Source organism: Pseudorasbora parva, chromosome 8 (genome assembly GCF_024679245.1).
Source record: "Pseudorasbora parva isolate DD20220531a chromosome 8, ASM2467924v1, whole genome shotgun sequence".
Taxonomy (NCBI): domain Eukaryota; kingdom Metazoa; phylum Chordata; class Actinopteri; order Cypriniformes; family Gobionidae; genus Pseudorasbora; species Pseudorasbora parva.
This window is the reverse complement of record NC_090179.1, coordinates 19,692,990-19,709,985: the sequence shown is the minus strand read 5'-3', so window position 1 is coordinate 19,709,985 and position 16,996 is coordinate 19,692,990. Positions and strand designations below refer to the sequence as shown.

The 16,996-nt window shown below is 39.0% G+C and overlaps 1 protein-coding gene across 2 annotated transcripts in view; it reads right to left on the bottom strand.

Annotated features, from left to right (window-relative positions):
- Positions 1-16,996, bottom strand: part of nphs1 (NPHS1 adhesion molecule, nephrin) — a 131,505-nt gene that overhangs the window by 56,511 nt on the left and 57,998 nt on the right. For both annotated transcript variants that reach the window (XM_067450281.1, XM_067450280.1), the window contains exons 5-7: positions 2,234-2,356; positions 1,901-1,982; positions 178-281 (exon numbers count right to left, since the gene is read on the bottom strand). In XM_067450281.1, coding sequence (XP_067306382.1) covers positions 178-281; positions 1,901-1,982; positions 2,234-2,356 — 309 coding nt within the window. The remainder of the gene's footprint in view (positions 1-177; positions 282-1,900; positions 1,983-2,233; positions 2,357-16,996) is intronic.

Below are 16,996 nucleotides of genomic sequence, written 5' to 3'. Positions count from 1 at the left end.
TTACAGCATGTGCTGGATTTAATTCAAGTCTGCTTGAACTGAGATTTCAAATAACAAATACAGTGGCTCTTCACATCAAACACGTAAAAAAGAAAAGAAAAAAGGCATATATCACTATTAATTATTACTCAATTGTAAACACATTCAGCGTGAATTTGCACAATGCAGGGGTCTTACAGAATACCCTCATCGTCATGCCAGTCTCAAGAGCTCGAGGGCTAGCTGGGTTCTTCGCTCGACACGTCAGCCGCCGCGTGTCGTATGAACTCTGTGCCCTGATGCTGTAAGAGAGAGCAGGGTTGATTTGCGTTAATGCGTTTCACACAGTGGCACGTTCTCATCCCCGGTGTTGCCACAATTACCCACAACCCCAGTGATCTCATAACTTTACTTCATTTGCCAGTCTGGAGCACTGCCAGTGTACACTTAACTGTACCTGGCCTCCAAGATTTGATTGTTCAGCAATACCTTACTCAAGAGTGCAGCGCAAGTGGAATGCAGAAGGTACATGTTTTAGATATTCTGACAAAAGTGCACATGGATTTCAGGATTTGCCCATAGACTAAACATTTATGAGGCTGCAGATTTTTTTAAAATCCCTTGGTCAATCTAGGTAATTATACAACATGAGAAGCATAAAAGAGGTTGTAATAAAGAAAAAATATTGTTTTTGAATGACATGAATGTCCTGTTATTTTAAAGCGTACATAACACACAGAGTTTCTGTCAATCTCATGTTAATCTTGAGTACCTATAGTAGTACACTGCAAAAACAATGCTTTTCTTACTTAGTACTTTTGTCTTGTTTCTAGTCAAAATATCAAATAATTCTTACATTATGAAACATCTAAAAATGATTTAGAGTTTTGGGGTAAGCAAAATATTCTTATTATTATTAATCTAATCTCATTATTTTGCTTATTTTAAGCAAAAACTCTCTTCATTTTGAGTTATTTTTCTCAGAACAAGACAATAATTTTTACTTAAATACTTCTTGTTTTAAGAATTTTTAGATGTTTGGACTAGAAACAAGACAAAAATACTGAGTAAGAAAAGCATTTTTTGCAGTGTACTGCATCTTTCATATCTCCGAAGAGTCTTTAGTTTATCCTAATTATAAAAGACAGATGCGCTGTACCGATTCTTTCTGAGAACAGCCGAGCTTGTGGAGGCGTGCAGTGGGCGGAGCTAGAGACACAAGCACAGACATGCTCACGATGTACATCATGGCAATATCACTGGATAACTTTCGATTCACTATACGTTTGAGCTAATTGCCAACAAAACACAGGCAGTTTAACTCATCGCCTGCAGATTCGACTACAAACACACTTGAAAAACTGTTGCTGCCTTGTGAACACAAACTGCATCCACCGTTTTTCTAACGTTGGGTTATTTGGGAAGCTGAACAAGGTTATCTTTCCCTCACAACCAGAAACACACTTCTTTAGGGACTTTGTTGATTTTATGGTCTAAAAACTAAATGACAGCGCTGCCGATGGCTCCCCGAACGAAGCTCGTTGATGGGCGTGATCTCGCTCTCGTTCTGGTTGATGTGCGCACACACTCATCCCAGACAAGAAATTCTGCACTTTATATGTCATTGTTTTATAATGGCACCGAAATATTCCATATACGTCCAACTCTTCAACAGTGTAAATACGTCAGAATGAATGAAATAGCATTAACCCCCCAATATTGCTTACATACACAATTCAAGAATTTTATTTTGTGAGAAAACCTTGATCTAAATGAAAACCTTTTTGAAATGAAAAGTTCTTCTTAAACCATTGTTTCTTTGCCTATAAATACGATTTATAAAGACATGATCTTAGTTATTTTCTAATTCCAAAAGGACAAATTCTCAAGGTCAACTGCAAATAATCTTTATTTGGCTTACATGACTTCGGCATGAGTGTTTGAAAGCTTATCCTGTGAGCCTGACATCGTGAAAGAATCGGTTTCGCTCAGCTCTTCTCCATCTGAGAAAGAAAGAAAGAAAAAAAAGCACAAAAGTTTTAGAGTCGGTAAGCTGCCTCAGGGTACTTCTTGCCAAGAGATGGTGTGACACAAACTTAGTAAATGAATCATGAAGTCTCTTGGCCACTGATTTGAAAGCTCCCAAAGAGAGTTTTGATCTTGTATCTGCGCTGTGTATCTACAGTGTCATTATCTCATAAGAGCCCTGCTTAATGGACGTAATAAAGAGTGGGGCTCTTAAGCGATGGTGTACCTCTGAACATGGTGATTTCTGCTGGAGGTTTTGCATCAGGAGCGATGCAGGTCACCGTGTATGTTTCTCCCTCCACCCACGGCTCATCAGACTCCAGCTGGATGTACGGCTGTGAGGGTGGGACTTAGACAAGAGAGAGAATAAGAAGAAGGTGAGGAGAGATTAACCTGCAGGGGTTGTCACAATATATTATTTTATTGCAAGCTGTGAACTCATTTAGTGTCTGGTTGAAGAGATATTTCAAAGCTTTAAACACACTCACACACACACACAGAGACATGAGCACACACAAACACTTGTGTTTCTTAGCAAGCTACTTTGAAGACAAAATTGATGAAATTTATTCACAAGTAAGCACAATTTGAAGGGTTTAGGCAAAAAACTGTTTCCTACAGAAAGTAAATAATGTGTTTTTCTAAGGGGATCATGTGACACTGAAGACTGCGGTAATGATGCTGACAATTCAGCTTTGCCCTCACAAGAATAAATAAATTACATTTTAAAAGACATTAAAATTGAACATTTTTATTTTTTACTGTATTTTGTATCAGGTGAACATAAGAGACTTCGTTCAAAAACATAAAAAATAACTATTTAATCTGTCACAATAATATGATGTTTTTGACTTATCTTCATTGGGGATATATATTAATAAACATAATGAATTGTTAAAAGTCCAATGAATTTATCAGCAAGTATATCATGCAATTAAACAAATGCTTTTTTATTTCACTCAACAAGTGGCAACATTTTAACATCATTATTTTTTATATATTTTAACGTAATTTTCAGCATTAGGGGTAACACATTACAAGTAACTTAAGGCATGTAATCAGATTACTTTTCCCAAGTAACTAGTAAAGTAACATATTACTTTTAAATTCACAACAAAATGTCTGTTACTTTTCAAATAAGTTTCCATTTATTGACTGATGGCTCTACTGTCCATATGTTGAGACATCATGAGTAAGTGTAGAGGCGTTGTGTGGGCTGTGTGTGAAAATGATGATTATTGTAGTTCTAGACTAAATGGGAGAATGCATTTACTTATCTCACTTGGAAAAAAAAAAACAGATTCAGTATAATCCATCATGATTAAATTAAAATCAATCTCTAAAAATATTATGCAAACCTGCAATAATTAAATATATTAAATTACAGATACTTTATGTATTTATTCTCACATTATTAATCACTGTTTTTGCTGCTGGCCTTTAATGATCCATTTCAATGATACTAATAAGCAAAAAATAACTTGAGATAAACATCACATTTTTGTTTCATTTGTAGTGTTTTTTGTAATTTTATTTTTATTGCTGAAGTAATTATGTTTCTTCTGCGTTTTATAATTCTGCAATCCAGAAGTCCCTCTACTGTACAGGTATGAATGTGCATTTCTTTCAGCCTGGGGCTTATTAATTTCACTTTTGGTGTGAAAGGGCCTTTATGTTTGCCAAGAATATAACTTTTTTGTTGTTATTAAAAAACACACAAGCAAGCCCAGTCCAGGTGAACGCAAAAGTTATGTAATGCATTACTTTCCATAAAAAGTAACTAATGCAAGAAGTTACTTTTTTAGGGAGTAACAATATTGTAATGGATTACTTTTTAATGCAATTTTACTTGTAATTTTCCACCATTTGATGGACCTCTTTTTTTCCTACAGGTTTTCAAATCTATAAAATAAACTCAAAATGCATTTTAGGGAAAATTAAAGTAATGATGCCTAGTAAAGTTAACACTGCATATTAAACCAGGATGGAAGAAAATACTTTAATTCAGTGAAAACATCACAAATTTCCTCTGTAAGGGTAGAGTTAACGTTTGGTTTACACCATGTCCTGACCAAAGAAATAAAAGCAATTTCTATCATGTTAAGGGCATTCACACTGACAGTGCTTTGCAGAAACAAAGCGACCAGAAGTCATTCATTTTCAATGAGAGCTGGTGATCTGAGGCAACATTAGTGAGAGACGAAGTTGAGCAAAGTTCATCTTCATGCAAACGCATGCTGACAATGCAGCGAATGCCAGTGGGAGTGCAGATAAGTTCTGAGTGGTTTTTTAGCATGTGCTACAGTATGTGACCGCACAGATATCTGGTCAAGTCAAAAGAGTCTAGCTTCACTGGCTCTGGTCCATCCTTCAGTTTTAATCTAACAGATATATACCCGCTTTATTGTCTGGCAGGAAATAAAATTGTACGTCTGATTGCTTTGAAAAGTAATAGTATCCCTTCACAAGCACACATTATCATTCATATCAGTATGCCCAGCTTATAGTCAACTAATGTAAAGGAAATGAGTCTCATGTGGTTTGCTCTATGCAAATTAATCAATTATTTGTTAGATTGAATGCATGCATAAATAAATCATACAGGTTGTGTAAAATATGTATTCACTTATGCCTATCCACTTGTCCGACATAAAAAAAAGCCTTTGCGATCATTCATGGTTTATTTGTTTTGGCTATGTCAGTATTTTTACTGACTTGAATGCTTAACTGCGCAATTCAGATGATATGCTTCCCAGGCTCACTTAAAACAGACAATAAAAACAGATGTTATTGACAAATGGAACCAATTATCTTTATTCTCTAAAGTGGCCATATTATGCTTTTTAACCAAGTCTTGATTTTGTTTATGGGGTATACTGGAAAAGGCTTCTGTGCTTGAATGTTCAAAAAACACAAAGTGCTGCAGTACTTCTCTTCTCTGTTTAGTTCTAGTGATAGGTCGGTTATGAACGATTTGTTAATTTTGAACAAATCTTAATATGACTTGGGAATAACGAGTTGTCAGAGAGCGATCAGTTCATTTTGTGTTGACCGTGCATGCACAAAATCATGGGTTCTGTAGAAGAAAATATAAATGAATAGTTCACCAACTAAATCTTTGGGTAGAGGTGTTAGTGAGGCCAGCAGGGGGTGCTCACCCTGTGGTCTGTGTGGGTCCTAACACCCCAGTATAGTGATGGGGACACTATACTGTCAAAGAGCACCGTCTTTCGGATGAGACGTTAAACCGAGGTCCTGACTCTCTGTGGTCATTAAAAATCCCAGGATGTCCTTCGATAAAGAGTAGGGGTGTAACCTGGCCACATTTGCACATTGGCCCCTGTCCATCATGGCCTCCTAATCATCTCCATATACTGATTGGCTTCATCACTCTCCTCTCCACCAATCAGCTGGTGTGTAGTGAGCGTTCTGGCGCAATATGGTTGCCGTCGCATCATCCGGGTGGATGCTGCTCATTGGTGGTGGTTGAGGAGATTCCCCCTTCTATGTAAAGCACCTTGAGTGCCTTGAAAAGTGCTATATTAATCGAACAAATTATTATTGTTGTCAAGGCATGGACTCCACTAGACCCCTGAAGGTGTGCTGTGGTATCTGGCACCAATATGTTAGCAGCAAAACCTTTAAGTCCTGTAAGTTGCAAGGTGGGCCCTCCATGGATCAGACTTGTTTGTTCAGCACATCTCACAGATGCTCGATTGGATTGAGATCTGGGGAATTTGGAGGCTGAGTCAACACCTCAAACTTGTTGTTGTGCTCCTCAAACCATTCCTGAAACATTTTTGCTTTGTGGCAGGGTGCATTAAAGAGGCCACAGCCACCAGGGAATACCGTTCCATGAAAGGGTGTACATGGTCTGCAACAATGCTTAGGTAGGAGGCATGTGTCAAAGTGACATCCACATGGATGGCATGACCCAAGCTATCCCAGCAGAACATTGCCCAAAGCATCAAACTGCCTCCGCCGACTTGCCTTCTTAGTGCATCCTGGTGCCATGTGTTCCCCAAGTAAGTGACGCACGCGTACCCGGCCATCTATTTGATGTAAAAGAAAATGTGATTTATCAGACCAGGCCACCTTCTTCCATTGTTCTGTGGTCGAATTCTGATGCTCACGTGCCCACTCTTGGCACTTTCAGCAATGAAAAGGGTTATCACGGGCATCCTGACTGATCTGGGGCTATGCAGCCCCATAAGCAACAATCTGCAATGCACTGTGTATTCTGACACCTAACCAGCATTAACTTGAGCAATTTTAGCGAGTACAGTTTTTATTTGGATGGTAATCTGATTGCAGTCGGTGTGCTTCTTTTCACAAGACATGAATAACTTGTGTGTAATGAATTCATCAAGCACACCATCGCATGGAGAAAAGACTGTACTGTTGAAAAAACAAACAAAATATAGCCTAATAAGTATTGAGCAAGGGCATGTTAAAATGTTTTAAGGGGCATTTGTTGTGTACGTGTATGTTTAGCCAATTTATCATTTGCTCATGGGAACACAGTGCATTAAAGATGGGGTTACATTTAGTTGGTAAAGTATTTGCACTTGCAAGTTTTCAATAAACAAAAATGAAAGATCTTCGAAGGGGGTGAGGTTTGGAGTGTGGGCACCCACCGGCAGAAACATAAATTGACATTTATGCATAATAGTCCTCTTTAATGCTTTGAAACAAATAGTGAAACAAATCTTACTTAGGGCCTCATAAACCCTGAACATAGTTATTTAAGATCTTAATGAAGGGCCTCGCAGTGTTTCTTGGTTGTTTTCTATCAGAGCACTTTAACTTTTTAGTGGCCTCAGCACGACACTGAGAAGCGTACCATCAATTGAAACGCCTGTGTGAATCACAGACGGATGATGAAGCGCGGCCCCTGTGCTGTCGACAAGCCTGTGGAAATGCACTAAATGCTAATCTAGCATAGCGCTCTGCTTATAGGAAAAAAAGAGAAGCAGCAACAGTGCTGCAAATCACCTCCAGCAGAAGAGACGCGCACTCTGCCGATCAAAGCGCTCCCTCTTACCTCTCCGCTGCGCAACTTTCCCCGCATCGCTCGAGGCTACAGAACGCTTCTCGCCGCTTTTGACGAGAGAGAGTGAAAATCAGTTTTTGTGCTCTGTTCAAACGAATCGAACTCAAATGTGGCACTGTCCAAGTTTATCCAAGTTGCACAGTTTTTCCAATGTGAGCTTGATATTGGATGTAAAAGTGTGAAACGGGATCATTTTTGGTTGAACAATGTGTAAAGAATATCTTAAAATCCTGCTTATGAACTTGAGGCTTTTCACACAGGAAGCACTTTAACGTTAAAAACCTAGATGGTGCAAAATGGTAGGAGGCAAAAACTGTAGGCTTTGTGTTATTAAAAGCTAAATTATTTAAAAAGGCCAAACATACTTCCGACAAGAACACATTCTGTGTGAACGGCCCTTGAAACTCTTAACTGAGGCAATAAAGTCTGACAGGTTTTCTACATAATATTCTGATCAATTATAGGCTCAGATGAAAATAAACAAATAGCATTAAAGCTGGTTACAATAATAAACTATACAATTATTTATACACACATTAATAGAATGATAAATTATGTCTCGCTACAAAATAGTTATTTATAATACGTAAATATTTAAATAACCTTAGAGTTAAAATAAATAAAGTTTGTTGTTGTGCTCCTCAAACCATTCCCGAACCATTTTTGCTTTGTGGCAGGGCACATTATCCTTCTGAAAGAGGCCACAGACACCAGGGAATACCGTTTCCATGAAAGCGTGTACATGGTCTGCAACAATGCTTAGGTAGGAGGTACATGTCAAAGTAACATCCACATGGATGGCAGGACCCGAGGTTTCCCAGCAGAACATTGCCCAAAGCATCACACTGCCTTGTCTTCTTCCCATAGTTCATCCTGGTGCCATGTGTTCCCCAGGTAAATGACGCACACACACCTGGCCATCCACGTGATGTAAAAGAAAACGTGATTCATCAGACCAGGCCACCTTCTTCCATTGATCTGTGGTCCAGTTCTAATGCTGTGCTCACTGTTGTCACTTTCGGTGGTGGACATGAGTCAGCATATCGACACCCTGAATGATCTGCAGCTATGGAGCCCCAACAAACTGTGATGTAATTTGTATTCTGACACTTTCTATCAGCACCAGCATTACTTGAACAATCTGAGCTACAGTACCTCGTCTGTTTGATCAGACCACACGGGCCAGCCTTCACTCCCCATGTGCATCAATGAGCCTTGGCCGCCCATGACCCTGTCCCCGGTTCACCACTGTTCCTTCCTTGGACCACTTTTGATAGATACTGACTACTGCAGACCAGGAACACCCCACAAGAGCTGCAGTTTTGGAGATGCTGTGAGCCAGTAGTCTAGCCATCACAATTTGGCCCTTGTCAAAATCGCTCAAATCCTTACGCTTGCCCATTTTTCCTGCTTCTAACGCATCAACTTTGAGAAACAAATATTCACTTGCTGTGTATATCCCTGTGTGTGTTTATGTGTGTATGTGTGTGTGTGTGTGTGTGTGTGTGAGAGAGTATTATAATTTATTTATATTTTTAAAAATAAACTATATCATATAATCATGTAATTATTATAATTAAATGTAATACATTATATGTAAATATAAGTATATGTAATCATAATTAATGTAATAAAATAAAATGTATTATTATTATTATTATAATTATTATAATTATTATTATTATTATTATTATTATTATTATTATTATTATTATTATTATTATTATTATTAACAATAAGATATTTAATAAACAAACAGTTTCTAAAACATCATTAATTATTATTAACAAACAAATAAATTATTCTAAGTCACAGTCAAATAATATAATTTGTGATATAGATCTTCTGTTTTCCTTTGAAGCCCAAGAGGCTCTGTGGAATATTCTCAAATTATGCTGGATGTCATCAGGTTTTTTTTTTTTTTTTTTTTTTTTCTCAGAGGGGCAACCTTTTATAGCAAAACAGTATAAATTTCTTAATGTCGGTCGCTATGGAAAAAAAAAAAAAAAACCTAGCAAATGAACCAAAGAAATACCCAGTGCAAACTGGCACATGGTATAGAGCCGTGGTGTTGTGGTTCAGGTATAGTCAGTTGCTCTCTTGACTTTCCTGACACTAGGGGGCGTTATTGCTGTGTGCAGCTCAGCGGTGAGGAGCTAGGGGCTTCGCACCGAGACAGATGGGGCAAGGCTTGGGCTTCAAACTGATTTAAAGGAAGCAATTGGAGCTGTGTGGACACTGATAGCTGAGGAGAGCACTGCAGAGGAGCCCGCTTAGATAATGAGATGCATTTGTTTTCTCTTCTCTTCTGCTCTCCCTCTCCTTTTAACTGCTCACAATTTCCTCTCTCTGTCTCTCTTTCTCACCCTCGCGCCATCGCGCCCCCCCCCCCCCCCTCTTTCTCTGCAGACGAAGCCAGGCTCATCACTTGTTGTGCTAGAGAAGACATTGTTCAGGCACATAGATTTCCCAGTAAAGACTGATGGTGTGCTCACAGACCAGGCAAGCAGGAAGAGCGTTCATCTCTCTCCACCTCTTTGCATGTCTTTCACTTCATCCCTCATTCTCGCTCGCTCAACTTTTGGCTCAGTGCTCGATATATATCGCAAATCTAAAAAGGCCAAAAAGTGCTTCAAAAACAACAACAGCAATGCCAAGGAAGGCTCATGATCTGTAACAATGGTGTTTCATCATAATAGTGATGCCATATCAACAGACCTTTAACTAACCTGCTATTTATCTGTTTATCTTTCTCATTCACTTAACACAACAATACAGAATACCATAGAAAAAGGTCATTCGAAATACAATTTCAAGTATTGCAGAGTATTGATTATTGTCCTGTAGTGTTATGATTTCAACATGTTTTACATTTTATTGTTGATTTTTTATTTGTAAATGATATTCATATTTTTAATGTATTAATCACATTTTTATTGCAAATATGTGAACAGCTTGTAACTGAACTTAAATAAAAACTAGACCTTTCCCGCCTTCCTAGATTGTCAATAGCCCCTTTCACACAGCAATCCTAGTAAATTACCGTAAAATGACCAGAATGACTTTACCGCTAAATACACAAAAATGCTATTCACACAAGCAATGGTGTTTGGATTTTCTACCATTAAGAGACCATTCACTCATCAGAATAAAGGTGAAATATGTGATGTCAGTTTAAACGGCATGCCGTTGTCTTCGTTTTCATATTTATCACTTTCAATTTGAGAACATTATTGACGTCTGAGTGATGACAAAAGGGGATGATCAAACAGAAAGCATTTTTGCACTTACAGTAGACATGCATAATAGTATCCAACTGCAGAGCCACAGCACTGATGAATGGAAAAAAAGACTGGGTCTCGAGCGTGACACAAAACTGCGAGACATGACGCAACGGTCTAAGATGTACATCTAGTGCATATTTACATAGAAATGAGCTGACCGTATAGACTGTAAAAAAACAAAAACAAATCAGGCCCCAATTGAAATATTTCTAGTGACTGATTTTAAGTTGGCAAATTTAATTTCTGTGAATTTATGCAATTTAATTTACATGAATTAAATTTGGCCAACTAAATTTTTTGATGTGATCAGTCACTAGAACATTTTCAATTGGGGCCTGATTTTTTTTTTTTTTTTTTTTTTTTACAGTGTACTGTAATCACGTCATCTCCATAAGAACTTTATGATTGGCCCAAAGCAGACTTCTTGCTTTAGTGCATTTAGAACTCGTACATGCTCATACAGAAAATATTAATTCTGCATTGACACAGCATTATACAGGTCATTTACTGGTAATGTTACAACTTCCTTTACAGGTAAATTGCCTGAACCAATTTACCGGTATTTTTGAAAAGGCCCTACTCACACGTGATCTCTTACTGATCATTTACCAGTAAAGACTGTAAGTGTGAAAGGGGCTAGCCTGCTAGGGGCTATAGCCTTGGGCTAGTTTGACTCGGTTCACATGCCCTCCTGAGAGCCTTGCTTCCATTTCTGACACATTAAATGAATGCTTATACGATGTTCATGATAATGTCGAAATACCCATTCTGTACTGTAATCTCAATGTGTTATGAAAAAAAAGGATTAATGCTAACTATAGCCTCACATAGCCAGATCTCTATTATAGTCTATATTTAACGAGGCCAGCAAGTAGATGCTGTGCACGTAAACCTCACTCCTCTGACCTCAAGATACGCTCTAGCGACTGCCGCTAGAGGTTTCAGCCTTTATCCTCCTTGTTAGAGCGTCCGACTCTCATGCCGGCAAACCCGGGTTCGAGTCCCACTTGGAGTGGGGCGGCTCAAACAGGAGGGGTTACATTGGTGCCGTGACCCGGATGGGGTGAGTGTAACAGGCCAGCTAGAAGTCACTATGCAAGTAAACCTCACTCCTCTGACATCAAGAAACGCTCTAGAGACTGACACTAGAGGTTGAAGTCTTTAGCCTCCTTGTTATAGCATCCGACACTCATGCCGGCGGACCCGGGTTCGAGTCCCGCTTGGAGTGGGGCGGTGTGAACAGGAGGGGTTACATTTATTCTGAAATATACTTTATAATCAAACTATCATAACAGTGTAATTCTAATAACCTCATCTGTCGACATGTTGCGGTGAATTGCAGAGCAGGTGCAAATGTATCCACATCGGTATGATCAGACGTATTCTTTATTATTATTATTAAATATTATTCTCAGGCGCCTGGATGTTCATTAACAGTGTTACTGCAAAGGTATTTTCAGCTAAGTGAAGAATGAAAAAGAACTTAGTTGTGAGTATATCAGGGCTTTGAATCACGTTCAGTCTCTCGTACGTTGTGTGAGCACGAGTAATAAGTTGCTGGCTGCAGTTCAATTAACAGCCACCGGTGTCGCTAATAACAAGGGTTTTTGAATTCTGCATGTAGCCTATCTAAAAGTCAAGTTTTATTACTGTCATTTCTTATATATTTAAATTCATTCATCTTAATTCTGATGTCATGGACGTTCTGTTGTACAAACACATTTTTAAATGACTAGGCCTCTCAGCCTGTTTTTAGAAACAACATGAGGTGCAATGATTGGAACGAGGAGTCTCTAGCCCCCTGGTCATTTGAACACACCCCAGTTACCTTTTTTCTTTCTCCTTTTATTTTTTGCTGCAGCCGAGCTGCGATGGAAAGCAGGTGTGTGTTCAGCAGTCTGTTCTTTGAGACTGGAGAGAAGGGATGATGAGAGAGGGAGATGATGTGTGTGTGTGTGTGTGTGTGTGTGTGTCGGTGGGGGGGTGGCAGTGGGGGTTGCGGTGTGCCTGTGAGTATGTGTGGGGAGTTTTATGTCTGTGTTACTGGCAGCATTGGGAGCCAGAGCATGACAGCCAATGGTTAGTCAGGCAAAGATTATGACCTCAGAGAAGCCCACCTGAGTCGCCCACCAGACTTCCTGTGACCTCTTCTCCATACACGAATACACGCTCACATGCACAGAGCAAATACAGACCCAGACATGCATGCGTGCACACACACACACACACACACACACACACTCACACACACACACACACACACACACACACACACACACACACACACACACACACACACACACACACACACACACACACACACACACACACACACACACACACACATACAAATACACACACACACACACACGTTTGTATGCAGTAGAACAGAGAAATGAACACACACATGTGAGCGCGCCGGCATAGAAACATTGAGCAGCGAAATTTGATTCATTAGACAAATGTAGATGGATGGACAGATATTGAAGATAAGAGGCTCATTAGCGCAGACAGATGAACATACCCCTTCGGTTTTTCTCTAACATACTCATCAATAAACATATAAACATGCAAATGTTTTCCTCAAAACCGATTCACACTTGCAAAAGCCAAGTGAATGAAAGAATAGTCAAAAGGCAATAATTTGATCACAGATGCTCGTTTTCAAGCTCTCTCGTGCACAAATAGACACATTTCCTGGTGAAATAAACCAAAACAGCTCCTTCCTACATAGACTTACAGTTCAAGCACATATTATACTTGTGAATGAATGTTGATTTAGTTTTGTTATCAAGATTAAGCTGCAACAACAGTGATGTTCACTTAAAGATGCACTCAGTAATTGTTCCCTAATTAATGTTTCACACCATAAAGAAATTAAAAATACTTCAGAAAAGGGGATCAAATTATGTACAGCGACATGAGATGATGACTCTAGACATATAAAAGTGGTTTTACAAGTCGAGATAACATGAGCAGCCAAACCCTTGAATTTGTACTGAATTGAGGAAGCAAAAAGGACGCAGAAATGAAACTCAAATTACAACGCAAGGAAGTGGAATTCAAATTAGGTGCATTTTAAGGAAATTCATATGACAATTAGTTTTAACTTTTAGGAAACAAACTTGTATAGACAAGCTTTTAATGTTAGGTTGTCTAAAGTAAAAAAAAAAAAAAAAAGTTAAAAGGGATAGTTCACTTTAAAATGAAAATTCTGTCATCCTTTACTCACCCTCAAGTTGTTTCAAACCTGTATGAATTTCTTTCTTCAGCTGAACACAAGGGAGTTTTTTTTTTTTTTTTTTTTTTTTTACAGTTAACTGGAACCATTGACTTCCATAGTAGGAAAAAAAATACTATAGAAGTCAATGGCTCCAGTTAACTGTTTGGCATTCTTCAAACTATCTTCCCCTGTGTTCAGCTAAAGAAAGAAATTCATACAGGTTTGAAACAACTTGAGGGTGAGTAAAGGTGGATGGATGGATGGATGGATGGATGGATGGATGGATGGATGGATGGATGGATGGATGGATGGATGGATGGATGGATGGATGGATGGATTGATGGATGGATTGATGGATTGATGGATGGATGGGTGGATCGATGAATGTTCCCCAGTGTTGAATTTCTTTGAATAGCAATTTGGTAAGTTCCTCTTCTTGTCATTTCAAGTCAACTTCCAGTAGGGTTTTGGTTAAATTCAGTCCAAATATTAGGGAAGCATTCAAGTAAATGTTAACAAAACCTTTTAAGACAGCATGAGACAGCATTTTCAATCAATGCCAATAGCCAAATAGCTGGTTAACATTGGTTGACATAACCCAACAGTGATTTCAGAAACTGAATGATGAACTGAACAGAAACTTTGATAGCCTATTACAAAAATCATATTTCTCCTTGGACTGACATGAATCAATGGTTAACAATACGACCAGGGATGTGTATAAGAAAGTAAACAGGGTTGATGTTGATGGCAGGTTCACAGAGTCAGAGAAACAGTATTTGGCCATATCTCAATACAGATGAACTCCATTAGATCGGTAAGTTGAGGCAGATGCAGGGTAATTCATCTAAACCCAACTCTGCCACAAAATGAAGACCATCTTTTCTCATGGTCATGTGTATCTGCACAACCTATCTGGCTTTACACACACACACACACACACACACACACACACACACACACACACACACACACACACACACACACACACACACACACACACACACACACACACACACACACACACACACACACACGCACACGCACACGCACACACACCAGAGCCTTGTTAGACCACATGAGCAAACAGAGTCTGTTAACAAGCTTTGACCAGACATGCCTCAAAAGGCTTGAATACACTCATCCACAAACACACACACACACACACACACACACACACACACACACACACACACACACACACACACACACACACACACACACACACACACACACACTCACACACATACATACACATGGTTACGCTGGGCTCAGGTGTGAGCTTTGAAGCTAAGAGCCATTGAAGCAGTCCCATTTCTCATCCTCTGCTCTCTCTCTTTCATTCCCTCTCTCATTTCATCTCATCTTCTCGTCTTCATACCACTGATCTTTCCACCTCTTCCTTCGCTCTGCACTTCTCCTCTCATCTCCTCCCATCTCGTTCCTGTCTGAAGAGTACAGCAGGTGCATCTGAGGCAACAGAGATAACAGCTATTTCTTCCTCTCTCTGTCTTTCCTGCTCTTGCATTCTTCATTTTTAGCCCACCGCATATGACAAAAACACTTTCAACACTCAACGGAACAAGTCTTGATTTGCGTAAATCAAACCGACATATGATAAACAAAATAGTGTCCGAACCAGTTACCAACCATAATTTAGAGGCTTGAATCCACTTCCCTACATGACACACAGTCCCAATAGACAATAGCGCTCTAACAATACAGCATTTTCCAGAGAAAATTGGTAGAAATCTTGCTGTTTAAATGCAATGCTAGGTGAAGGTTCAAATAATTTCAATGAGACTTGATCTCTAGTAAGACACTTACCAGATAAAGTTGACATTCATGATTTGTGGTTGAACATCCAATTCATTAAAGGGGTACTTCAGCGCTGGGAAGATGAATCTGTATTTAAACTGGGTCATCAATGCAGTAGAAATGTGAAATTATTTTTGAATTTGGTGTCTTCTAGACTGAGAAAAGACAGAAAATGTATTTTTGTCCCATGGGGATGAAAGACTACAATTCCCAGAATGCTTCGCTGCCCTGTGAGGCCATTCCCAACGCCACCAACTTGATTACAGTGACTGAGTTAGAGAAGACACTACAATTAAAAACTGAACGTGTCTGTTCAATATAATGAATGAGTCACCGCGCGAGTATCACAGCACTGAGCACTAACTGCAGGAGTGATGAGAGCTGAGGTAATCGCGACTACACTCGCGGCATACATTCACAACGTGAGTTCAGTCTGGCGCGTTTCAGTTCATGCCTTTACAAGCTTAACTTTCATAGAAATTAATTTGAGAAGTTAAAAGACTTACATTGCATGCACACAATAGCTCCGTTTAAATGAGTGCCTGTAGCTGCCAGCTGAGCTCTCCCTGCAAGCTGAGAGTAATCTCCCATCCCCCATACGCAGATTCATGCAGAACATGCATGAACATGCATTCAAAACATGCGGAAATGGCTCCCTCTGCTGGCTGTAGTCTTTAGCCTTTGGGCAAGCATTCCTCCTATGATGCAAAAATCGTCAATTTGCATCATAGGAGGAATTTTTCCAGAAATAAAATGCATAAATCTCTTGTCTCAGGGGGATATGAGGGGGGAAAGCACAATCATTTGAATATACTCCAGGGTTTCTACTGATACAAAGCCATATGCTAATCGCTGAAGTAACCCTTTAATTTATTAGTTATTACAATATTTATATATGTAAATATATCTATAATGTAAAATACATTGTATAATAAATATCTAGATACAATACATGTAATAATAACATTATATTATGTCTATTCACAGCTAAACTATTATATACTATTACTACTAAGAATCATCATCATCATCATCATCATCATCATCATCATCATCATCATCATCATCATCATCATCATCATCTGTCATATGAAATATTATTTAAAACTAAAATATTAATGGCTGGATTCACAAACAAGGCTTAGGTTAGTCTCAGACTAAAATAGATGTTTGAGCCGTTTTAACTGAAAGCTCTCACAAGTGCTGGTTGGTTGATCCAGAGTGTTGTGGCGTGAAGAACAGTAAAGTAATATTTGATAGAAATCAAGAAACAAACAAAGATAATATCCAATAATATTAACAAAACAAAGAACAGAAGCTAACTGAGGGTATAAATGCACAGTGGCAATGAGGCCTGTCAAGAGTCGTGAGACTTTCAATTTAAACAATTTAAATTAACTAAACACACTGGAACTGAACACTGGCAAAGACAGCAAAATGTCAAAATAAAGGTCCATGGACCCAGAGGAGGCTGATGGAGTGGAGGCGGAATGGGGAGAGGGATGAAGGGCCAGGTCCATGTGGTTGAAGGGGGCTCAGAGACCAAGGCAACCGCTGACGTTGCCATCTCAACGGAATTAGGAAAAGTGTGTGCAGCCCAAACACAAAATG